Consider the following 27322-nt stretch of genomic DNA (forward strand, 5'->3'; position numbering starts at 1 on the left):
ACATGAACATGATTCCTCTATCTTAAATTATTGATGTGTTGCATTTGTAAAAGGAAATCAAATACTGAGATAATATGAAGTAGTCACCTTTAACACAGTCGTTTGCTTATCTACAAGCATTTCTTTACATATTCTGTGAACATAGTAAAGCTTCAATGAGTGTCAAGCTACTATTGGTCTTAACACACACACAAAGAAGTATAGAGGACAGCAGTAGTACCTTAACCAAGTGGTCAAGCTAGTAATGGAACAGTAGGTGCTTCACTGTGACATAGTGGTAAATGCACATCATGCATGTTGACTTCTTACCATAATGATAAAACAGATCTACCTGTGAATAAGCAATCAGATAAAGCCAAATTGTTGCTACTTATAAGACAACTTGCCTGGACTCTTTAAAAATGTAGCTATCAGAGTAGATTAGAAAGTAAGTATGAGATGGCAGAGGAGTAGGGGATCCTATTTCAAATGGTCCCCTGAACTAAGCTGGATATCTACCAGACCACTCTGAACACCCACGAAATCAGCCTGAGATGTAAGATGATATATCTGGATCTCTACAAAGAGAATATCTCAGGCAGTTGGTCTCAAGGTATGGAGCGGGGAGCAGTGATCTGTGGGCAGATTTAGGAAGATAAATGGAAGGGGGAGGGAGCCTCCGGGATCCTGCTCTGCTGGCGCGCAAAAGTGTCCGGTGCTGGAGATCAGGCACAGACTCGTAGACTGTTAGCAGCAGGGAAAGGACTTTAGGGCAGTTCCCCGACTCAAACCTGGAGCCGCAGGGGCGTGCGTGTGAAGCGGGGGCGGCTTGCAGTTTTATAGCACAAAGGGCAGAGATGTGCCTGGACCTGGAAGCAAGGGCTGGGAGCGCTGCTTTGGGGCGCACAACCCAGGACACTGCGGTTTTAGCAGCACAGACATAAACGGAGACAGTGTGGCCTGGAGAGCTCAGTGGAGAGCAGACTGTGATCTCTCTGTTCTGAGACAGAGGTTTGGATATGGTCACTTCTGCTCTGACACTCGGAAGAGATGCAGAAAGCCACTGGGGAAAACCCCCAGAGAACAAAAGCTCCCCAAAACTGGTTTTCACTGAGCCCATCCCCCCAAAGGGGGCAGGGCAACTCTCCCCAAGAAGGGCTTTCTGAGTAACAGTGCAACAGGCCCCTCCCCCAGAAGACAGGAAGAACAAGAGGCCAAGAACCCTAAGGTCCCTATAAAACAGGTGGATCTTGCTTGGATTGTGGTCAGTAATTTGGACTGTGTACATTCCCTCAACCACCCTCAACAGAATGACTAAGAGGGGGAACCCCCAACATAGGAAAGATTCAGAGACTGTGACCTCCGCCACAGAACTAATGGGTATGGATATAAGCAAGATGTTGGGAATAGACTTCAGGGTAACAGTTATGAAGACAAGAGCTGGGATGGAGAAAACCATTAATGGCAAAATAGATTCTCTAAGGGCAGAAATGAAAGCTAATCAGGCAGAACTTAAAAATCCTAACAATGAGATCCAGTCTAGATACTCTTAACAGCTAGGGTAAATGAGGCAGAAGAATGAATTAGTGATCTAGAAGACAAACTGATAGAAAAGAAGGAACAGGAGGAGGCCTGGAACAAACAGCTTAAAATCCATGAAAAAAGAATTAGAGAAATAAATGATGGAATGAAATGTTCCAGTGTCAGAATTATTGGGATCCTTCAGGGAGTGTAGAGAGAGAGAGGACTTGAAGATTTATTTGAGCAAATCATAGCTGAGAACTTCCCTAATCTGGGGAATGAAACAAACATTCGTGTCGTAGAGGCAGAGAGGACCACTCTCAAGATCAAGGAAAACAGACCAACGCCCCAGCATATAATAGTAAAACTCACAAATCTCAGAACCAAGGAAACCATATTAAGGGCAGTTAGGGAGAAGAGATTCCTTATGCAGAGGAAGGAACATCAGAATAATGTCAGACCAGTCCACAGAGACCTGGCAAGCCAGAAAGGCCTGGCAAGACATATTCAGGGTACTAAATGAGAAGAACATGCAGCCAAGAATACTTTATTTGGTAAGGCTGTCATTCAGAATGGATGGAGAGATACAGAGCTTCCAGGACTGGCAGAAACTGAAAGAATATGTGGCCACTGAGCTGGCCCTGCAAGAAATAGTAAGGGGGGTTCTATAAAAGGGGAAAGACCCCAAGAGTGATACAGAACAGAAATTTACAGAGACGATCTATAGAAGCAAGGATTTCACAGGCAACATTATGACAATAAAATCATATGTTTCAATAATCACTCTCAATGCAAACGGCCTAAATGCTCCCATAAAACGGCACAAGGTTGCAGATTGGTTGAAAAGACAGGACTCATCCATACACTGTCTACAAGAGTCTCATTTTGAACATAAAGATACATCCAGACTGAAAGTGAAGGGATGGAGAACCATCTTTCATGCCAACAGACCTCAAAAGAAAGCTGGGGTAGCAATTCTCATATCAGAAAAATTAGATTTTAAGCTAAAGACTGTAGTTAGAGATACAGAAGGACAGTAAATCATTCTTAAAGGGTCTATCCAACAAGAAGATCTAATAATTGTAAATATCTATGCCCCCAACATGGGAGCAGCCATCTACATAAGCCAACTGTTAACCAAAATAAAGAGTCATTGATAATAATACGTTAATTGTATGAGACTTCAATACTCCACTCTCAGCAACAGACAGATCATCTAAGCAGAAAATCAACAAAGAAATAAGAGCTTTGAATGACACACTGGACCAGATATATATAGAACATTCCACCCTAAAACAACAGAATACTCATTCTTCTCGAGCGCACATGGAACTTTCTCCAGAACAGACCTATACTGGGTCACAAATCAGGTCTTGGCTGATACCAAAAGATTGAGATTATTCCCTGCATATTCTCAGACCACAATGCTTTGAAACTGGAACTCAATCACAAGAAAAAGACTGGAAGACATTCAGACACTTGGAATCTAAAGACCATCCTGCTTAAAAATGTTTGGGTCAACTAGGAAATCAAAGAAGAACTTAAACAATTAATGGAAACCAATGAAATGAAAACACATCGGTCCAAAACCTATGGGATATGGAAAAGGCGGTCCTAAGTGGGAAATACATAGCCATCGAAGCCTCACTGAAAAAAATAGAAAAATACCGAATACACAAACTATCTTTACACCTTAAAGAACTGAGGAATGAACAACAAATTAAGCCTAACTCACCCACGAGAAGGGAAATAATTAAGATTAGAGCAGAGATCAATGAATTAGAAACCAGAAATACAGAACACAATGAAACTAGAAGCTGTTCTTTGAAAGAATTAGTAAGATTGATAAACCATTGGCCAGACTTATCCAAAAGAAAAGAGAAAGGACCCAAATTTAAAAAATTATGAATAAAATGGGAGAGATCACAACTAACACCAAGGAAATAGAAACAATTATCAGAAATTATCATCAACAACTATATGCCCATAAATTAAGCCACCTGAAAGAAATGGGTGCCTTCCTAGAAACCTATAAACTACCAAGATTGAAACAGGAAGATAGACAACCCAAATAGACCAATAACCAGTAACGAGATTGAAGCAGTGATCAAAAACCTCCCAAAAAACAAGAGTCCAGGACCTGATGTATTCCGTGGTAATTCTAACAACATTCAAAGAAAAAATAGTACCTATTCTCCTGAAGTTATTTCAAAAAATAGAAACAGAAGGAAAACGTCCAGACTCATTCTATTAGGCCAGCATTACCTTGATCCAAAACCAGGCAAAGACCCCATCAAAAAGAATTTCAGACCAATATCCTTGATGAATATGGATGCCAAAATTCTCAGCAAGATCAAAGCTAATAGGATCCAACAGTACATTAAAAGGATTATCCACCACGACCAGGTGGGGTTTATCCCTGGGATGCAAGGGTCGTTCAACATTTGCAAATCAATCGATGTGATAGAACAGTTTAATAAGAGGAGAGAGAAGAACCACATGGTCCTCTTGATGCAGAAAAAGCATTTGACAAAATACAGCATTCTTTCCTGATTAAAACTCTTCGGAGTGTAGGGATAGAGGGAACATACCTCAATATCATGAAAGCCATCTATGAAAAGCCCACAGCAAATATCATTATCAATGGCGAAAAGCTGAGAGTCTTTCCCTTAAGATCAGGAACACGTGAAGGATGCCCAATCCCGCCACTATTGTTCAACATAGTACTAGAAGTCCTAGCAACGGCAATCAGACAACAAAAAGAAATAAAAGGTATTCATATTGGCAGAGAAGAAGTCAAACTCTCTCTCTTTGCAGATGACATGATACTTTATGTGGAAAACCCAAAAGACTCCATCCCCAAATTACTAGAACCCATACAGCAATTCAGTAATGTGGCAGAATGCAAAATCAATACACAGAAATCAGTTCCTTTCTTATACACCGACAATGTTATTGTAGGAAGAGAAATTAGGAAATCAATTCCATTTACAATAGCACCAAAAACCATAAGATACCTCGGAATAAACCTAACCAAAGAGGTAAAGGATCTATACTCTATGAACTACAGAACACTTATAAAAGAAATTCAAGAAGATACCAAAAGATGGAAAAATATTGTATGCTCATGGATCGGAATAATAAACATTGTTAAAATGTTTATGCTGCCCGGAGCCATCTATATGTATAACGCCGTACCAATCAAGATACCAGTGGCATTTTTCAAAGTGCTGGAACAAACAATCCTAAAATTTGTAATGAACCAGAAAAGACCCCCGAATCACCAAGGAAATGTTGAAAAAACAACCCCAGGGGCATCACATTGCCTGATTTTAAGCTATATTGAAAAACTGTGATCAAGACAGCATAATACTAGCACAAAAACAGACACATAGACCAATGGAACAGCATAGACAGCCCAGATATGGACCTTTAACTCTTGTTAAATAATCTTCGACAAAGAAGGAAAAAATATGCAATGGAGAACAGACAGCTTCTTTAATAAATGATGCTGGGAAATTGGACAGCTATATACAGAAGAATGAAACTGGACCATACTCTTACACCATACACAAAAGATAAACTCAAAATTGATGAAAGACCTCAATGTGAGACAGGAATCCATCAAAATCCTAGACTAAATCATAGGCAGGAACTTCTTCAACATTGGGTACAGCAACTTAAGACACATCTCCAAAGGCAAGGGAAACAAAAGCAAAAATGAACTATTCGGGCTTCTTCAAGATAAAAAGCTTCTGCACAGCAAAGGAAATAATGAACAAAACAAAGAGGCAACCCACGGAATGGGAGAAGATATTTGCCAATGACACTACAGACAAATGGCTGGTATCAAGATCTGTAAAGAACTTCTCAAACTCAACACCCAAAAAACAAATAATCAAGTTAAAAAATGAACAGAAGACATGAACAGACACTTCTCCAAAGAAAACATACCAGTGGCTAACAGACACATGAAAAAATGTTCATCATCATTAGCCATCAGGGAAATTCAAATCAAATCCACATTGAGATACCACCTTGACACCAGTTAGAATGGCAAAAATTGACAAGGCAAGAAACAACAAATGTTGGAGAGGTTGTGGCAAAAGGGGAACCCTCTTGCACTGTTGGTGGGAATGCAATTTGGTACAGCCACTTTGGAAAACAGTGTGGAGGTTCCTCAAAAAATTAAAGATCGAGCTACCCTATCACCCATCAATTGCACTACTGGGTATTTACCCCAAAGACACAGATGTAGTGAAAAGAAGGGCCTCATGCACCCTAATGTTCATAGCAGCAATGTCCCCAATAGCCAAAGTGTGGAAAGAGCTGAGATGCCGTTCAACAGATGAATGGATAAAGAAGATGTGGTCCATATATACAGTGGAATATTACTCAGCCATCAGAAAGGATGAATACCCAACTTTTGCATCAACATGGATGGGACTGGAAGAGATTATGCTAAATGAAGTAAGTCAAGCAGAGAAAGTCAATTATCATATGGTTTCACTTACTTGTGGAACATAAGGAATAGCATGGAGGACATTAGGAGAGGGAGGGGAAAAATGAAGTGTGGGGACATTGGAGGGGGAGACAAACCATGAAAGACTATGGGCTCTGAGAAATGAACTGATGGTTTTAGTGGGGGGTGGGGGGCGTATGGTTTAGCCCAGTGATGGGTATTAAGGAGGGCATGTACTGCATGGAGCAGTGGGTGTTATACGAAAATAGTGAATCATGGATCAGTACATTAAAAACTAATGATGTACTGTATGGTGAGTAACATAACATAGTAATGAAAAAGTGAAGACAAAATGAAGGCTTTTTCAGAAAAAAAATTAAGTATGAATATAACTAGAGTAAGAAAGACTAAAGAAATATGACAACCAGGAGGTCGGTAGAGTGAATGATCCTGAGGTCAGTTTGTCTTACAGACACTCCAAGATAATAGCCACCTCAATGAAATTAACTCTGAAAATGACCGATGACTGACAGAACAGACTTTACACAGTTAATTGTGGAGAGGAGGCCACATCGAAAAGAGTGGAAAAGGGTAGAAACATGATTGGGAGCCAAAACCCTTTGAGACTAACCACATTGGATAGGGACACCATGAACACTGAGAAGTGAGAGGATCAGACTCCACACCAGGCACCCCAGTCACCCCAGGCACGGGAGACCCACACTGGGAAGATGAGTCTCATCATATCATTGGGCTTTGAAAACCAGTGGAACTTCTGCCGTTTTTACAATCAGCAGGGTTTAATTCTCACTTTAAAAATTAGTAGGTTTTGCTCTGAAAGAGCTGTAGGGTGATAGGAAACCGAGTTCCTGTCTTTAAAAATTCAGCATAAGTAACATGTTCGAAATACAGTATAGAAGGTACAGTTTGAAAAGCCTGTGGGGTGTTCATAAAATGATTTATTTATTAATGTCAGAACAGGTGCTGGAGGGGCATGGATCTTTAAGAGATTTCTCCAAGAACAAAATAGGTGGCAGGTGCTATTTTTTCCCCCTACACAGCCTAGGAAGTGGGACACGTGGAGAACCAGCAGAAACACTCTCCATTTATCTTGCTAGCACCATATGCCCTGCCCTGCCCTTGTGTTCTCCTGGGGATCTGTCCCATTCAACCAGCTCTATTTGGCAGGCATGTTGCCAAAACACCTCCTGCTTCAACATACCCTACAAGTACTTCTTGCAGGGATTGGCACCATTTTACGGTGACTCCTGCCCTGGAGAGTGGGGAAGATGACCACATACCCTAGTGAGTCCTCGGTCCCTACAGCTAAAGTTATAGCTAGCAGCACAGAGACAGTGCCTTGCCAATCATGAGACTGCAGCCTTGGCAGACAGACTGGGCGCAGGCATCTGGTTTGACTGCCAGCCTCAATCACTAATGAAAACCTCTCAGGGGACAAGGAAGGAAGACCAACCTGCAGGTCAATGCGACCAGCCCCAGCAGGTGGGCTGAGGGCAGGTATCTCGTCTGATAGATGACACTGTTCCAATAGAACTCCAATGCAGCTGCACACTGGGCCCTTAACAGTACAGAGGCAAAACCCTACTTGGTGCATCCAGAAAGGCAAAGTGGGCCATTGCAACCAATAGTACTGAAGGCAAATACAGCTCAGCCATAATAGTAGGGCACATGCAACCCACTTATGAGATACCTCTAAATAAATCACCTGATTTTGGTGAATAGAGGGCATTGTGCTGTAGGGCACTGCAGGACCTCTTCTTCATAAGGCCACTATTTTTAGGAGCAGGAGATGTAGCTTTTTCTTTTCTTTTTTTTAAGATTTTATTTATTTATTTGACAGAGACACAGAGAGAGAGGAAACACAAGCCTGGGGAGTGGGAGAGGGAGAAGCAGGCTTCCCGCCGAGCAGGGAGCTCGATGTGGGGCTCGATGCCAGGACCTTGGGATCATGACCTGAGCCGAAGGCAGACACTTGACGACTGAGCCACCCAGGCGCCCCGTAGCTGACTTTTCTAATTCATGGAAACAAACAGAGTTAGACAAAATGAGGAGATAGAGAAATATAACCCAAATGAAAGAATAGGAAAACATCCACAAAAATAGAGTTAAAGAAATGGAAATAAGCAATATGTCTGATAAAGAATTCAAAATAATGGTCATAAAGATACTCCCTGGACTTGAGAAAAGAGTGGAGGCTTTCATTGACGCCTTCAACAAAAGAAAAATATAAAAAAGAACCAGTTAGAAATGAAGTCAATAATTGAAATGAAAAATACACTGAAGGAAATCAATAGAAGATTAGAGGAGGAAGAAGAATGTGTAACCAACCTGGAAGCCAGGGTAAAGGAAAGCAACTTGGCTGAACAGCAAAGAGGAAAAAAGTGTAATAAAAAAATCATAGTAAGTTAAGGGATTTCAGCAACATGATCCCATGTAATATGGTCATATTATAGGGATCCTAGGAGGAGAAGAGAAAGAAAAGGGGCAGAAAATTTATTTGAAGAAATAAAATGAAAAACTTCGCAAATCTGGGGAAGAAAACACATCCTTTTTGGGAATCACAGAGAACCCCCAATGAAACTAACCTGATGAGGTCCACACCAAGACACATAAATAAAATGGCAAAAAGTAGTGACTGAGAATTTCAAAAGCAGCAAAAGAAAATAAAACAATTACAAATAAGGGAAACCTCATAAGGCTATCGGCTGATTTTTCAACAGAAATTTTGCAGGCTGACGGGGGAATCATAATCAGAAATGAAGAAGTAACGACCAATACCACAGAAATACAACAGATTATATTGAAGTATGTTCCCTCTAAAACTACTTTGTTGACAGCTTTTATCATGAATGGATGTTGTACTTCGTCCAATGCATTTTCTGCATCTATTGAGATGATCATATAGTTTTTATCCATTCTCTTGTTAATGAGATATATCACATTAATTGATTTGGAAATATTGAACCACCCTTGCATCCCTGGAGTATATCCCACTTGATCATCGTGAATGTTTTTTTGTTGTTGTTGTTGTTAAATGTGTAGTTGGATTCAGTTTGCTAGTATTTTCTTGAGGATTCCTGCAGCTATGTTCATCAGAGATATTGGCCTGTAGTTTTATTCCTTGTAGTGTTTTATCTGGGTTTGGCATTAGTGTACTGCTGGCGTTATAGAATTAATTTGGAAGCTTTTCTTCATTTCTGTTTTTTTGGAATAGTTTGAGAACAGTAAGTATTAACTGTTCTTTAAATGTCTGGTAGAATTCATCTTTGAAAGCCATCTGGTCCTGGACTTTATTGTTGGGAGTTTTTGGATTACTCAGTTTTATTGCTAGTAATTGGTCTGTTCAAATTTTCTACTTCGTGCTTCAGTTTTTTTATGTTTTATGTTTCTAAGGATTTATCCATTTCTTCTAGGTTGTCCAATTTGTTGGCATATAGTTTTTCATAATATTCTCTTATAATCTGTTTTTTGTTGTTTTTTTTTTTTTTGAGTCTCGCTAAAGATTTACCTACTTGTTGAGATTTACAAAGAGCCACCTCCTGGTTTCATTAATCTATTGGGTTTTTTGGGGTTTTTTTAGTCTGTATTTCATTTATTTCTATTCTAATTTTTACTATTTCTTCTACTGGCTTTAGTTGTTCTTTGTTTTCTAGCTCCATTAGTTGTAAGATTAGGTTGTATATTTGAAATTTTTATTTTTTTTATTATGTTATGTTAATCATCATACATTATTAGGTTCTTTTTTTAAGATTTTATTTATTTATTTGACAGAGAGAGACAGCGAGAGCAGGAACACAAGCAGGGGAGTGGGAGAGGGAGAAACAGGCTCCCCGCCGAGCAGGGAGCCCATTGTGGGGCTCGATCTCAGGACCCTGGTATCATGACCTGAGCCGAAGGCAGACGTTTAATGACTGAGCCACCCAGGTGCCCCAGCATCATTAGTTTTTGATGTAGTGTTCCATGATTCATTGTTTGCGTATAATACCCCATGCTCTATTCAGTATATGTCCTCTTTAACACCCATCACCATGCTAACCCACCCCCCAACCCCTGTCCCCTCTAGAACCCTCAGTTTGTTTCTCAGAGTCCATAGTCTCTCATGGTTCGTTTCCCCCTCCGATTCCCCCCCCTTCATTTTTCCCTTCCTGCTCTCTTCTTCTTTTTTTATTTTTAACATATAATATTTTATTTGTTTCAGAGGTACAGGTCTGTGATTCAACATTCTTACACAATTCACAGCGCTCACCATAGCACATACCTTCCGCAATGTCTATTACACAGCCTCCCCATCCCTCCCACCCCCGCCCCGCTCCAGCAACCCTCAGTTTATTTCATGAGATAAGAGTTCCTCATATCAGTGAGATCATGATACATGGCTTTCTCTGATTGACTTATTTCTCTCAGCATAATACCCTGCAGTTCCATCCACGTCATTGCAAATGGCAAGATTTCATTCCTTTTGATGGCTGCATAATTTTCCATTGTATATATATATACCACATTTTCTTTATCCATTCATCTGTCAATGGACATCTTGGCTCTTTCCATAGTTTGGTATTGTGGACATTGCTGATGTAAACATAGGGACACACGTACCCCTTCAAATCCCTAAATTTGTATCTTAGGGGTAAATACCCAGTAGTGCAATTGCTGGGTCATAGGGTAGCTCTATTTTCAACTTTTTGAGGAACCTCCATACTGTTTTCCAGAGTGGCTGCACCAGCTTGCATTCCCACCAACATTGTAGGAGGGTTCCCCTTTCTCCGCATCCCCGCCAACATCTGTCGTTTCCTGACTTGTTAATTTGAGCCGTTCTGACTGGTGTGAGGTGGTTATCTCATTGAGGTTTTGATTTGGATATCCCTGATGCCGAGCAGTGTTGAGCACTTTTTCATGTGTCTGTTGGCCATTTGGATGTCTTCTTTGGAAAAATGTCTGTTCATGTTTTCTGCCCATTTCTTGATTGGATTATTTGTTCTTTGGGTGTTGAGTTTGATAAGTTCTTTATAGATTTTGGATACTAGGGCCCCTAGGTGTCTCAGTCGTTAAGCGTCTGCCTTCGGCTCAGGTCATGATTCCAGGGTCTTGGGATTGAGTTCCGCATCGGGCTCCCTGCTTGGCCGGAAGCCTGTTGCACCCTCTCCCACTCCCCCTGCTTGTGTTCCTGCTCTCGCTATCTCTCTCTCTGTCAAATCAATAAATAAAATCTTAAAAAAAAAAGATTTTGGATACTAGCCCTTTATCTGATATATCATTTGCAAATACCTTCTCCCATTCTGTTGGTTGTCTTTTGGTTTTATTGACTGTTTCTTTTGCTGTGCAAAAACTTTTTATCTTGATGAAGTCCTAATAGTTCACTTTTGCCCTTGTTTCCCTTACCTTTGGCGATGTTTCTAGGAAGAAGTTGCTGTGGCTGAGGTCGAAGAAGTTGATGCCTCTGTTCTCCTTTAGGATTTTGATGGACTCCTGTCTCACATTGAGTCTTTCAACCATTTTGAGTCTATTTTTGTGTGTGGTGTAAGGAAATGGTCTAGTTTCATTCTTCTGGATGTGGCTGTCCAATTTTCCCAACACCCGTTTTGTGAAGAGACTGTCTTTTTTCCATTGGACATTCTTTCCTGCTTTGTCGAAGATTAGTTGACCATACAGTTGAGGGTCCATTTCTGGGCTCTCTATTCTGTTCCATTGATCTATGTGTCTGTTTTTGTGCCAGTACCATACTGTCTTGACAGCTTTGTAATAGAGCTTGAAGTCCGGAATTGTGGTGCCACTGGCTTTGCTTTTCTTTTTCAACATTCCTCTGGCTATTTGGGGTCTTTTCTGGTTCCATGCAAATTTTAGGATTATTTGTTCCATTTGTTTGAAAAAAGTGGATGGTATTTTGATAGGGATTGCTTTAAATGTGTAGATTGCTCTAGGTAGCATTGATATCTTCACAATGTTTGTTCTTCCAATCCATGAACATGGAATGTTTTCCCATTTTGTTGTGTCTTCCTCAATTTCTTTCATTAGTATTTTATAGTTTTCTGAGTACAAATTCTTTGCTTCTTTGGTTAGATTTATTCCTAGGTATCTTATGGTTTTGGGTACAATTGGAAATGGGATCGATTCCTCAATTTCTCTCTCTTCTGTCTTGTTGTTGGTGTATAGGAATGTAACTGATTTCTGTGCATTGATTTTATATCCTGCCACTTTACTGAATTCCTGTATGAGTTCTAGCAGTTTTGGGGTGGAGTCTTTTGGGTTTTCCACATACAGTATTATATAATCTGCTAAGAGTGAGAGTTTGACTTCCTCTGCCGATTTGGATGCCTTTGATTTTTTTTTATTGTCTAATTGCTGTGGCTAGGAATTCTAATACTATGTTGAATGGCAGTGATGATAGTGGAAATTCCTGCCGTGTTTCTGACCTTAGGGGGAAAGCTCTCCATTTTTCCCCATTGAGAATGATATTCACTGTGTGTTTTTCATAGATGGTGAAATTTTTCTTAAGGTAGGCCTACATTGCTATCGTTGGCCCTCTTAGAACAGGTTTTGCTCTATCCCCCAAATTTTCAACCATTGTATTTTCATTTTTTTTAAGATTCGTTTTATTTGAGAGAGAGAGAGCATGAACAGGAGGGGCAGAGGGAGAGAGAGAGAATCTCCAACTCCACACTGACTTCAGAGGACTGGATCTCACACCGCTGACATCATGACCTAAGCCACATCCAAGAGGCAGACACTTAACTGTCTAAGCCACCCAGACACCCCATGTTTTTATTTTCATTTTCATTTGTTGCATGTAATTTTTGATTTTGTTTGTCAGATGACCCATTCATTCTTTAAAAGAGTAGAGCTTTTTCTCTCAAATCTGGAAGAAGACACAGATGTCCACTCTCAACACTTCAATCAATATAGTACTGGAAGTCTTAGCCCCAGCAGTTAGTCAAAAAAATGAATTAAAAGGTATCCAAATTGGAAAGGAAGAAGTAAAACTTTAACTATTTGTTAATGAAATGCTATATATAGTAAACAAGAACTATTAAAGCTTTACCAAACAACTCCTAGAACTGATAAATGAATTCAGTAAATCTTAGAATATGCAATTAATATACAAAAATCTATTGACTTTCTATACTCTAATAATGAAGTACAGCAAGAAAAAATAAGGAAACTATCCCAATTATATTTGCACAAGGAAGAATAAAATTCCTGGGAGTAAACCCAAGAAGGAGATAAATGACCTGTACTCCAAAAGCTATAACACTGCTGAAGAATAGTGAAGATGAGAGAAACAAATAAAAAAATACTCCATGCTCATGGATTGGGAGAACCGATATTGTTAAAATGTTCATACTACCCAGAGCATTCATAGATTTGATGCAATTCCTATTAGATTACCAACAACATTTTTCACAGAACTAGAACAGATAATCCTAAAAGTTGTTTGGAACCACAAAAGACCCCAAATAGCCAAAGCAGTGTTGAGAAGGAAGAACAAGTTGGCAGTATCACTATAGCAGAGTTCAAGATACAGTACAAAGCTGAAGTAATGAATACAGTATGGTAGTGTCACAACAGTAGTCACACAGATCAATGGAACAGAATTGAAAGGCCAGAAGTAAACCCATATTTGTATGGTCAGTTAAGTTGCAAAAAAGGAGACAATAATGTATAATCAGGAGATGACAGTCTCTTCAGTAAATGGTGCTGGGAAAACTGGACAGGTACATGCAAAAGAATGAAAACTGGACCAGTTTCTTACACCATACAGAAAAATAAACTGAAAATTAATTAAAGACCTAAATGTGAGACCTGAAACCATAAAACGTCTAGAAGAAAATATAGGCAAGAAGGTTTTTAAAAAATTGCCATAGTAACATTTTTCTAGGTAAGTCTCCTCAGTCAAGGGAAGCAAAAACAAAGTTAAACTATTTGGACTACACTAAAGTTAAAAGCATTTGCATAGGAATGGAAACCAGCAACAAAGCAAAAAGGCAACCTATGAGTGGGACATTTTTGCAGGTGATATATTTAATTTGAGAAGGGATTAATATCCAAAATATATGAAGAATGTAAAGAATTTAACACAAAAAAACAAACAGTTAAATTTAAAAGTAGGCACAAGTTCAGAATGGACTTTTTCCCCAATGAAGATAAATGCATGGCCAACAGACACATGAAAAGAAGGTCATCATCACTAATCATCAGGGAAATGCAAATTAAAACCACAATGAGATATCACTTTACACCTCTCAAAATGGCTAAAATAAAAAAGAAGAAATTATAAGTGTTAACATGTGGAGACAAAAGAACCCTTGTACTGTTGGTGGGAATGCAAATTGGTGCAGCCACTGTGAAAAACATTATGGAGGTTCCTCTAAAATGTGAAATAGAATTACCATATCATTCAGTAATTCCTCTACTTGGTGTTTAGCCAAAGAAAATGACTACACTAATTCAGCAAGATATATGCACTCCAGTGTTTATTGTAACATTGGCAATGCCATATATACAATACCATTGTTTCCATACCTAGAAATGTTCCAAGTGTCTATTGATTGATGAATGGATAAAGATGTATATGTGTGTGAGACACACACACTCACACACTGGAATATTACTCACCTGTAAAAAAATGAAATTTTGCTATTTACAGCAACATGTAGGAAAATAGAGGGTATAATGCAAAGTAAAATAAGGCAGAGAAAGATAAATTCCATATGATTTTTGCTCATGTGGTATTTAAGAAACAAAAAAAATGAAAAAGAAAGAGGCAAACAGAAAAAATGTACTTTTTTTTTTTTTAAATTTATTTGATAGAGAGCAAGAGCAGAAGCAGGCAAAGTAGCAGGTACAGGGAGAGGGAGAAGCAGGTTCCCCGCTGAAGAAGGAGCCTGATACGGAGCTTCATTCTAGGACCTGGGAGCTTGACCTGAGCCGAAGGCAGTTGCTTAACCAACCGAGCCTCCCAAGCGCCCCAGAAAAGACATACTTTTAAATGCAGATAACAAACTGGTGTTTGCCACATGGGTGGAATATATAAAGGTGACTAAGAGTACATTGTCTTGATGAGCACTGAGTAACATTTGTTGTTGAATCATTATGTTGTACACCTGAAACTAATGTAACACTGTATGTTAATTATACTTGATTTAAAAAAAGAAAAAAAATATTAAATTAGTAAACAAAAAATAAATGATACTCAAATCGAATCCTTGATTGGATCATACATTAAAATCCTAAAAGGTATATTTTGAGTATAATTGGATAAATTTGTTATAGTGTATATATTAGATAATTTAGCATCAATATTAAATTCTTTGTATGTAATAATAATGTATAGGGGAATGTCCTTGTTTTTAAGACATATTTTTGAAATGTAGAAGGGTGATGATTTTTGTAGTTTCCTTTCAAAAAGTACAGAAAATAAATTATGGAGAATGCAAGCTAATTTTAGTAACTGGGGAATCCAGGTGAAGTTTAAAATGTATATTCATTGTAACATCCTTTTAGTTTTTATATAGACCTGAAATTTTTTAAATAAAATTTTGGGGGAATTTTGCTGTAAAAAGTATAAGCATATAGGCCTTTTCCCAGAAAACTTCAAACATTTGATAGAGAATTTCAAGTCCTTTCTTTGTAGGCATACTGTGTATGTACTAACTCCCTGGATAATTTATCTTCTTATGTGTATAAAGCATTACATTTTTTTGTATTACTAGCAAGTGAATTGTTTCCCTTTTGGAGAAATGTATGCATACTTATCACAGAATTATTAAAGCCCTTCTTACTTTTGCAATATTAAATCGTGAGGATTTGTTTAGAGAATTTCTATGTAAAATTAATAGAAGTTTTGTTTCTAATTCTACTTGTTAATGACAATGAAGTGATACAGGCTACATTAGAGAGAATTCCTGAAAAATTAAGCTGTCAATGTTTTATCTTCAGAAACTTATATATATCTCTTTTTGTTAATGCATAGTATAAAATTAATTTTTAAAAACTGTAATTTGATTTTTCTCATTGCATTGGTTTCGGTCTTATTAACAATCTCATGAAACCTCACATCTCTTTGGATTTGTGTATGTGTGTACTGAGAGCTTAAAAAGATTTTATGCACATTTATATTTTATATGCATGTAAGAGTATAATTTTGTGTTATTTAATTAATTAGATATTCAGTATTTTAGTATTAGAGACAATGAGGTGATTTCTTTGCAAAAATACACTTTGAAATAGTTTTTTTTTTTTTTAAAGATTTTATTTATTTATTTGACAGAAACACAGAGAGAGAGGGAACACAAGCGGGGGAGAGGGAGAAGGAGGCTCCTGGCTGAGCAGGGAGCCCAATGTGCAGCTTGATCCCAGGACCCTGAAATAGTTTTTTTGGATATAATATTACAGTTCCACTTTATAATTTTGTTTTATTTTCAAGGAGGGAAGAAAAACTGAATAATGTGTTTGACTTTTTAAAATGTCATTTATAGGGGCGCCTGGGTGGTGCAGTTGGTTAAGCGTCTGACTCTTGGTTTTGGCTTTGGTTGTGATCACAGGATTGAGCCCTGTATCTGGCTCTGCACTCAATGTCGAGTCTGCTTGGGATTCTCTCTCCCTCTCCTTCTGCCCCTCCCGCTCATGCTCTTGCTGTCTCTCAAAATTAATTAATTTAAAAAATTTAAAAAAAATAAAATATTTATATATCATGTTGCAGTTCCCAATGTACCACTATTTAAAGTTATAACTATATTAAATTATAACTCTATATTTATTGTAATTAATATAATTATACATATTTATATTTTATTATTATAATTAATTTCTTTATATATATTTATATTTTTGTTTACATGGTTCAGTTTAAAACTGTTTCTAACGTATTCAGTTACACAAAATCTGTTAAATGAATTTCAATTCTATACTTTATGCTATATTAAAAGGTATTATGTAGTGTTTTTTTCATTTTTTGTTTCTAATATAATTTCTAGAAAAAATATGACTTTAAATTAGGGTTCACATATGGAATTTAGTTTACTTTTTATATTTGAGAAGAGTGATTTTTTGAAGAGTATTGACTTGAAAGAGTTTGTGTAGACTGTCTAAATATATATATATATTTTTATATATATATGTGTATATCTTGGAAAAATGAGAATGAACAGCAGACATTGAGGAGCTATCTTTGTAGCACTGTCCAAGGGAGAGAGAGTGGACTTCCTACAGAAAATCAGCCTATTTCCTTCTAGTGTCAGATTTATAGCTGTTTTAGAAGTTGAGTGTAATAGGTGGCCCTAGCTAGTTTTGGTAAACAATCAGGTCTCATGACTATTTCTACCATAAAATATTGATTTTATTTTCCTTTAAGCTTGTTCATAGGGAAATAATACACTGATGATAGGATTCAAGTGTCTGGTTTCTTTACTGGTTTGTATTTATAAGTATTAAATTGTAGTTTAGATAAAGTAGCAAGACTTCATATTGTAGAAATATCTGATCAACACTCACACATAACTTGTCATCAATAAATTCACAGATTAAATTTAAAGTTCTTTCATTTATTCATTTTTTTAAAGTTAAAAGTATTCTTCAGATCATATTAAAACTTGAGTTGACATCCACAGAGATTGTTAAAGAGAGTAGAATATTGCCAGATCCTGGTAGAAAATAGAGGAATTATTTTGGGTCATCAGATTCACTTTACATCTTTGAAAAGGTAATATATATAGATTGGTGGCCTAAATGTTTTTACTCACATGCAACTCTTCTTTTACTTTCTCAGAAGAGAAATATTCTTCTGGTTTCTATTTTATTTGTAGAAGAATGGAGAAATAGGAGAACTTCATTACAATAGAAGAACTCTTTTAGTGGGTGATTTATTCTGAAATATTTTTGTTTGGTTAAATGCTTGTTGAAATTAGGGCACAGAATGATTTTAAAAACAGTTTTGGGAAAACTTGATTTTTTTTTGTTTTTGTTTTTAGATGAAGTAGGATTTGGAATCAGATTTCATTGAGCTCGTTCTACCCTAAGTTTGCTGTTTCCTTCATGTATCAATGCCTGGTCCACTGTTACCTATGCCATAATTTGCCTCTATTAAAACACTTGTGCAGCTCATCAGACAGAAAAATATAGCATAGAGCAAAATATTGGTAGTTGTACTGTAGTGCCTGCATATGAAGGGAGGAATAATGTTCGAATGACACCTTGCTTTTGTCTGACATTGACAGTGCTATGTTAAAATGATCATTATTCCTTCTAGTACTGGTCTGCAGTTGGAAGAGGAGTTAATTGTAGTATACTTTTTAAGGAGAGAGTGATGGTTTTTATCAAGTGTGGATGATTGCCAGATATTTCCATTAAGATTTAGTGAAACAATGAACAATTTATTTTCAATTGCAGTAGTGGGTTAATCTCATTACTTTTTGATCCGTGGTGAAAAAGGAACTTAAGGAGAGAAGAACATCTAAATTTGCTTAATAGTTAGATTTTAGCTGTTTTTTTCTTTTTAAAAGCAAACAATATAAACAATGGTTGATTGATTTTAAACTAAGAACCAAGAGTATAAAACTGTGCCCAAATACATTATGTGTCATACTGGATGTGTGTTTATTTGAAGACATCCTGGACTAAAGTGCCCACCCTGACATAATTAATCACATGGTAGAGCAAAGAAGACATGTGCCTACCTTAATCTGTGTTGCCTTGAATCCAAGTGGGCATTGCATAACCTAAAGGGATTGATACTAAAAATTGCCTCTACTCTGTAACAGCAAATTAAAAAATCTTTTGGTAGATTTTTCCAATATAGGATATCCTTTAAAGTTTCAGCCAAGTCAATGTAGAAATATTGTATGCTATTTCTGAAGCAATTGGCTTATTTCCTTAAAAGAAGGTGAAAGCAACACAAGTTTCATCATAGGATTTTTTTATTTATTGCAGCATTTCTACATCTGCTGGGAAAATGGAGTTTCACTGTTACAGAATTAGTAGATGTCGCCAGAACATATGATTAGTCAGATAGTTAAATACTTAATTACCGAAAGCTCTGCTTCCTTTTCAAATGCATTTCCAATTTGTTTCATGAGTTATCTCTCTCACCCAGGCGCATTGATGATGACAAGGGAAGGACCCATGAGCTGGAGCACTCCGCTATAAAATGTATGAGAGGAATTCTCTACTGCTATATGCGTCAGGCCGATAAGGTAAAACACTGTAGACTGGAATTCTCACATCATTCTGAAGGATTAATTTAACCAGTATAGCAATAGCATCTTCTGAAGAAGAATGTACTTTCAAAAGGTAAAGCCACATCCTAGGGCTGTCTAGATAGGTTAAAACAGCCTCTACCTTACCAGGCCAGGGTTTGAAATACTGAAATTGAAGAAACACCTTAAGCGAGAGGTGACTGAGAATTGTTATTTAGGCTTCAATTTGTTTGTATTTTGCATCTGGTATTTGCTTGATAAAGACTCAGTTTCTCAGGAACCTTACAATATCCATAATTCTAATGAATATTATATTGTTTAAGAAAATCCTTATCAAAATTCCTTTTGCACGTGTGATTGCCCTGACTTAAGTGAACTTCAGTTTATTTTTATTTATTTTTTATTTATCTTTTAGATTTTATTTATTTAGTGAGAGAGAGTAAGCATGCTTGCTCACAAGCAGGGGGAATGGCAGGCAGAGGGAAAAACAGGCTCCCCACTGAGCAAGGAGCCAGATACAGGACTGGATCCCCAGACCCTGGGATCATGACCTGAGCCAAAGGCAGCTGCTTAACTAACTGAACCACCCAGGCGTCCCTGAACTTCAGCTTAAAAATACTTCATCATTTACATGTAGAAAGGACAGGAATTATTGGCTTAGAAAATAGCGAATTTTACAGGGTTATTGTGGAAATTAAAATAATATACATAATCAGCAATTATTATGTATTTTATTAAAATAATATACATAATGAAAACTATAAAACTGTGCAAATATAATGTGATATTTCTCCAACTTACCTACATCCCTGTGTCCCCAGGTCCTAACATATTAAGTGTCCATATACATCAGTGAGTTTATCATAGGTCCCCAAGAGCACCCCCATGTTTGATGATTCATGAGCAAAGATGCAAATCAGTAATTATGCATGCAGTTTTGATCACTTAATATTTTGTATGTTTTTATCTTGTGATTATTACAGTAAATTTTTGTGATCGTACATTTTCTTCTTAAGATCTGTATCTGAAGTCAAAGCTAAAAAAAAAAATTATATTTTGCCCTTAGAATGTGGCAACAAGAAAGGGTTACTTGGCAGAAAAAGTAGATTTGTTCACCAGAAATGTAACAAACCTATAGATGCCTGCTGAGATTTGACTTTGCAAATCATTATTTGCAAATTATAAAGGTTATTTTATAATTTTATTATTATTATATAGGTTTTTGATTTGTTGAAATAATGTCATATTGGTATACTTGAATTAAACCAGTATGTCATATATTTGAAGTAATTATGATTAAATTTTTTTTTCCTGAGAATTTTACTGTGAGAAGTTTACTGTTTATTTCACATTTATTATTTCATGAACGCCTAATGTCTGTCAATTAACTTTTCTCTTAAGGAAGCATTGTGAGAGCCATGAATTCATGTTTACTAAATAAGCTGACAGACTTAAAGTAGTAAAATTGTTTATCAAAAGGAAGGAAATGATGATACAAAAAGTTCCTTGTGGCTTATTTAACCAATTGTTAATATCCCTTTCTAAATAATCACTCAACCTTACCAGTCTTAACAATTTTTTTTTTAATTTAAATTTTGTTAGTTAACATACAGTGCAATATTGGTTTTTGGAGTAGAATTCAGTGATTCATCACTTACATACAACACCTAGTGCTCATCACAACATGTGCCCTCTTTAATGCCCATCACCCATCCAGCCCATCCCCCACCTCCCTCCATCAACCCTGTTTGTCCTTTGTCATGAAGAGTCACTTATGGTTTGTTTCCCTTTCTCCTTTTTTTCTTTTTCCCCTTTCCATATGCTTGTCTGTTTTATTTATTTTTTTCTTAAATTCCACATACGAGTGAGATCATATGGTATTTGTCTTTCTCTGACCAATCTTCACAATTATGTTTTCTTTTTGAATACACCTTGAATGGGACTTAAGATGTCTTGAATTCCTTAAATTATAAAGGATTAGTATTTCTTTCCTTTATTAGTTATGAGGCTAGACAATTAAAATAAGTGTGAGTTGTAAGAAGGTATGGATTATATTAGGATTAGGTATTTATGCATACCACAAATTATAGGGTTTTACAGATTTTAAAGCAGTTTTTATTGTGATTTTTTTTGGTGGTTGTTGTTAGAAAGAATGCATGGACATGTGTGTGATTTGGTGGGGGGTTCAGAGGGAGAGAGAAGGAGAGAGAATCTTAAGCAGGGCTGCCTAGCTCGGAGCCTGACATGGGGCTTGATCTCACAACCCTGAGATCATGACCTGAGCTGAAATCAAGAGTCGGACATTTAACTGACTGAGCCACCAGGCACCCTTGTAATCTTTCTTGATCCCCATAACTTTCTAGAGTAGGAATGGAGGATATTATCATAATTCATATATGACTGTGAGGGAAGGACTCTGAGATTAGATTTAACCACACATATCCAGCTCACTGCCTCCTACCAAACCTTCACCTCGTTGATGCTCACAATTTCCTTCATGATTCTACAGCAGTAGGGAATGTTACCATATTTTAAAATATGAAATATATATCCTTTGCCCTTTTCTTAAAACTAAAGTGAAGCATATTTGTAGTAATCATTTGCTGTTTGACCCTAAGGTTCATCTTCTTTGTCTTCTGAAGTAAAATCATGACATGCTTCTTGACATATTTTCTGAAAATACTATATAAAAGAGATATTTTAATTCGTTATACATTTGAGTGGATAGAGTTGTCCTTGATTAGCAGAGTGTAGAGCAATCTGATTTTTATTATTGTCTTGCCACTTATTCATATTAGGGTTTTTTGTTTGTTTTTGTTTTACCTCTAAATGTTCATATACCTATTCTCTCATTTACTCTATTTTCTAATACTCCCTAAGGAGAAGCATTCAGAATTTTTCAAAATAAATTTAATGTGCATTCAGTAGTTTGGAAGGCACAGATTTCGTTTATAATGGACTATGAATGTTGCTGTCCCTATCTACATAAAAAATTTATTCATCTGAAATGTTACTGAGTAGTTTCTAGTTCATGATAAATCATTAAAATTTTATAAAATTTATTCTTCCAGAATTCCCTTATGAGATGATTTTTCATACCTAAATGCTATGTTAGGTTATAAATTAAGAATGGTTGATAAAATTCTCACCTTTTCCTAAATGATAAGCTGTTTATTCATAATTATTTAAGTTTCCAGGAAAAAAAATCTAAATAAAATGCAAGCAGAGAAAACATTATTCTAGGTTTTTTTTTTGGTCTAGAAAATTTTGCTTTAATCATTCTTTATTTTTACTTGCCAGATGCCAGACATATAAAATACTGATTGATGTCCCCTTATTTTTGACTGATTTCAAGAATAGTAGTCTATAATTCACATAAAATATGCCCCATTAATTTTCAAAACTTCTATAGTTTGGGTCTTATTTTTTTCCGAAATTTTATATTATTTGTCTTTTAACAGCTATAAGACTCAAAGCATAGTTACATAATTTCCCATTTGAGTATCTTTAAGCATTTAATAGTTGCTTTTCCCCTGGCACGATTGAATATAAATTCTCATGCTGGGTACTTGTGTGTCTTGAAGACAAATGACAAACACTGCATTGTCAACTGTAGCAATAATTTTATTAAACTGATAAAACCTTATCCTTTTAGATCTTTATCACATAGGCAGAATGTATTTTAACTTAACCATATTTTTGTCTCAGAGCCCAGACAACACCTTGAGATAATAGTGTGAAAGGAGTGACCACATTGATTTCTATTTGTGTTGTCTAAGACTGTGGCCGCAGTTTCAGATATTGAGAAGGAATAACCTCACCTTCTCTGAGTTAATACTTGATGGCTTGGTCACTGTATACATAGAAGATATACATCCCTACCTTGATCCTTATCCTCTCATTTCTGATTATCTACTGGTAGGGCCTAGCTTTCATTTTGTTGACTTGAATGATAGGAAAGGCTATGTATTTGTGGGGTATTTCCAGGCCCCTTGGGGGTGGAGAGGGGTGCAAAGGTGTATTAGCCGTCTAGCACGGCACTGTCCAATGAACTTTCTGTGATGATAGAAATGTTCTGCATTAATGTGTTGAACAATGCAGAAGCCACTAGTCATATATGGCTACTGAATATTTGATATATAGTCAGTGTGACTGAGGGACTGAATTTCTGAACTTTAATTGTAATTTAGTTAGTTGTCTGTAGTTAGTGGCTACCATATTGAGATATGTAACTTCTAGAAGTTTATAAGATAGTGAGAGACACAGACAACTAATAAAAAGAAAAGAAATTATTGAAGGATAAGCACCCTGATGTGGACTCCAGAGGAAGGAATTTAAGGAATAGTTCAGAAAGGACTTTATAAAAGAAGATGATTTTGGGAGGTAAGATTCTAAGGATGAAAAGAAATTTGAAGGTGAGGAAAAGAATATGGTTCTATGTGCTTTATTAGCCAAGTGAAACAATGCAAGATCATAATGTCACAGATATTATCATCACTTACATATTTTCAAAGAAAGAAAAAAATTATTCCATTTACATATAGCTGTGTGTTATTGTATTTTTTCTGTATTTATTCATCTCATACTTCCAGGGGCCAGCACAGTACTTGACATATGATTGGTATCAGTAAATATTCACCAAATTGAATTGAACAGGCCCTGAAAAAGCAGATGGATTTCTTTTTTTGGTCCTTGGAGTTTGTTAGATCACTTAGTATTTACTTAGTATTCTAAAATGGTTAAACTTTTTATGCAGTTAGTAAGTACAAGTATGTCCTATGTTCTCTTGGAATTGGTGCCTTGGTAAGGAGAGTATATGTGGCAAAGGAAATGAAGACCCGTTGATAGGAACAGAGGTTACAATTTATGATCCTTAGAGAAGGAAATAGCATTTGAAGTTTTGAATACTTAACTGAATTAGAATGAGGTCTGAATCACTTTTTCACTGAGCGTCAATGGAAGCATTTCCAAGTGGCAGTACAGTGGGATGTAATCCCTGAAATCCTGTTCCACAGAGTAAACTATTAGTTGACACTAAAATAAAATGAATATAAAACAGTTGCAAAAGCTGTTGCTACCATATTCACAAGCTCCTTGTTGTACTTGATTTGCTATTTTTGAAACATCAATTAAATATTCAACAGTCATGTTAACTATTAAGTTAGTAGTTATATGAGTTTTGTCAGTGTTTTGTTTCTTTAGAAAAAGTAACATATCTGCTTTGCTCTGTACTTTGCCTTGACGCCAGAGCTTTCCTCATTAAAGGTTTCAGAAAAATAGTATATAATCTCTAAAGTTGGATGATAATGTGACTTAGTAGTACTATTTGAATTTTGTGTTTGATTCTAGGTCCAGCAGTTTAAGCAGGACCCACGCCCAGGAACCTGTCTTCACTCTGTATTCAATGTGCACACAGGAGATGAGGTTCTCTCCTATGAGGAGTACGGTCATCTTCAGGTAAAAGGAGAATACTATAAGTTTTCTTCTTCTCTGTGCATACTCTGTATCATAGAAGACTTGGGGCTATTTAAAAGTTTTGTAAAGTAGATTTCATAAATTGTTCAAAACAGAAGTAGAAAACCAACCCTAAAATGAGGAAGTGAAATGGTAGCCACTAGGGCTGAGTTAGTTCTTGTGATTGAGCATCAGATCAGACTGAGAGGTCTTGATCTGCAAGCAGAAAAGAGCAACTGGATGGTTTATAATATCATTCCTATCTCAAAGAAGCTTGTACTTACTATCAAATTTAGAAGAATTTCAACACTTAGGAACTATGGAATAAAAGACAGTTGGCAGTGATAGAGCTGCAAATCAGAAATTTTTGTTACATGACAGTTCAGTTTTGATATATCAACCTTCAACGAAGCTATAAGCATACCATTAAAATGTAATTCTAAAAGGCATTTCTGGACTCTATATATTATATTAAATTTTATACCTGGGTTAAGAATGACTGTAGGATTTTATGTTTTGTTTTCACTTCTTTTTCTCTTACATCTGTGTATTGCTTTTAGCTGGACATCCTGTTGCCTTGTTTTTAGGATACAGATATTATATATGCTATTTAATGAGTTTTCTTCCTGTTCGTCATTTGGTTCTGCTGTCTTTAGGACAGAATACTTATTATTCATATATTCTTTACTAAAATAAGAGTATGTCCTTTTTATAGTCCCTCTCTCTCTAGAGACCTGAAATGTCTTACTTTAGTATGACTCCTCCAGTCATAGAAAGTACAGCGTCCCCATTTCTATGCAGCAGAAACTCTTACACTTATTTGTAGCCAGTTCCTTGGAGGTTTAGTATATATGAATATGTAGTTGCTCACCCTTCTCCTTATAATTATAACATAATTAGGTTTTATATACCTTTTGCTTTGACAAATATGTTTACTGTTTGAAATAGGGTTTTCAAAAGATAACAGCTTATTTAAATTTTTGTATCCTGGAATTTAAGCTTAGTACCTGCCTCACAGTAGGTTTTAAATAAATGCTGGTCAAGCTGTTATTTGGCTGTTTCTGTACAATTTGTCACTTAATGATACTTTCTCACAGAAGCATCCCTTAAGTCAGAGCAGAGTGCTCTTGGAGGTGTAGCTATAACTGTCCATAGCAGTGACATTTCTTTGAAGTCATTTCTGACATGCCAGTGTCAGTGCTGTAAGAAATTATTTGGGTGAGCCTGGCAATGGTTTGAAGCTCTTCTCTACCATGTTCTGAGAAGGGTCACTCAAAAGTTTATGTCAGTCTAAAAAAACCTAAAACCGGAATCCTGTATTTTTGTGTCTGGCTCACTTGGACCTTAACAAGACCCTGACATCCCCCGGACTTTGAATGCTAAGAAGTCAGGAGGCATCCAAGACAGCTCTGCTTCCTGAGAGAGCCACCAGCACTGCCAGGCCCTGGCGGCGGTGTTAGGTAGTTTTGCAGTATGCATCTTTGCTGCAAGAATTTTCGCTGCATGTATTTTCAACGCATAACTAATTGGCTGTAAGGCAATTTTGCTTTGAAAGATAAAATCACAAAAAATAAAAGAGAGACATTAAAAAGGATATAACATGAAAAATGAATGACAAAATTAAAAAGACTTTATTGTGAAATACAGAACACTAAATACATTTAAAATGTGTGTAAATTCATGGCAATATTGTGCAAATAGCTGATTTTATTTTTTGAATTTTACCTAAGCATTTGTTTTCAAAGTCTTTGGTTCAGAGTAATACATTTTTCTTTTTTGCTTGTTGATTTGTCTCGTCATTTGACATTACACTTTTTCTTTTTTCACTAATATTTCTTCCTTCATTAAGAGGAGTATCATTTTCCAAATACTAGGATGCATATTTGTAAGTGAACTTTGTATTGCGTTGTGAATGCCATCTACACTGTTGTTTGTTTGTTCTTGGCACGTTGTCACATATCTGTTCATAGACACTCCATAGTTCTTTGGGAAATGTGGGCTCAAACATCTGCATCATTGTATAGACCATTATGAGGGCTAAGATTTAATATAATATAGAAAGTATGAATTATGAAAAGATACTTATAAAAATACAAGATTTATATAATATAAAAGTGGGAATTTCACATTAATGGAGAAATGAATCCAAACTGTCAAATCAAACTGTCAACCAGTTATTATTATTTTTTTAATCTTTTATGGCAAAATTGCCTTATGGCCAGTTGGTGATGTGGAGAAAATGTACACACTGAAAATGTTTGTGGTTAAGTGCTTGTGGCAAAGATATCTAAGGCAAAGATGATTAGGCAAAATATCCAACACACCTGGTAGCACAGGGACACTTTGTCCAAGGCCTCTCTGGACACAAATAATTTTCTGCCCCCACTTTTTGTCAGTTACTCAGTAAGGATTGGAAGAGAGTCAGGAAAGACATGAGCCACCATGGCTATTAGAGGGTAATAATCTTCTAGGTTAGAATTACACCAGGAAAAAATTACATTGTGCTTCCTAGTTGATCTTAACTTAAATTATCATTTTCCTACCTAAATGAAAAATTTTAAACTGCTTCCTGTGTATTTATTTTTTATGTAACAGCTTTATTGAGCTGTAATTAACAAAACATACAGTTCCCCTATTGAAAGTGTATAATTCAGTGGTTTTTATTATATTCACAGAGTTGTGCAACCACTATCATAGT

General features: G+C 36.4%; 1 protein-coding gene across 6 annotated transcripts in view; it reads left to right on the forward strand.

The window, feature by feature from the left end:
• Positions 1-27322, forward strand: part of PHKB (phosphorylase kinase regulatory subunit beta) — a 304253-nt gene that overhangs the window by 48707 nt on the left and 228224 nt on the right. For all 6 annotated transcript variants that reach the window (XM_088027349.1, XM_088027348.1, XM_088027350.1 and 3 more), the window contains 2 exons: positions 19068-19167; positions 24520-24627. In XM_088027349.1, coding sequence (XP_087883475.1) covers positions 19068-19167; positions 24520-24627 — 208 coding nt within the window. The remainder of the gene's footprint in view (positions 1-19067; positions 19168-24519; positions 24628-27322) is intronic.

The sequence above is a fragment of the Eumetopias jubatus genome, unplaced genomic scaffold, assembly GCF_037043125.1.
Source record: "Eumetopias jubatus isolate StellerSeaLion01/CBP00866 unplaced genomic scaffold, mEumJub1_p1.0 scaffold_10, whole genome shotgun sequence".
Lineage (NCBI taxonomy): Eukaryota > Metazoa > Chordata > Mammalia > Carnivora > Otariidae > Eumetopias > Eumetopias jubatus.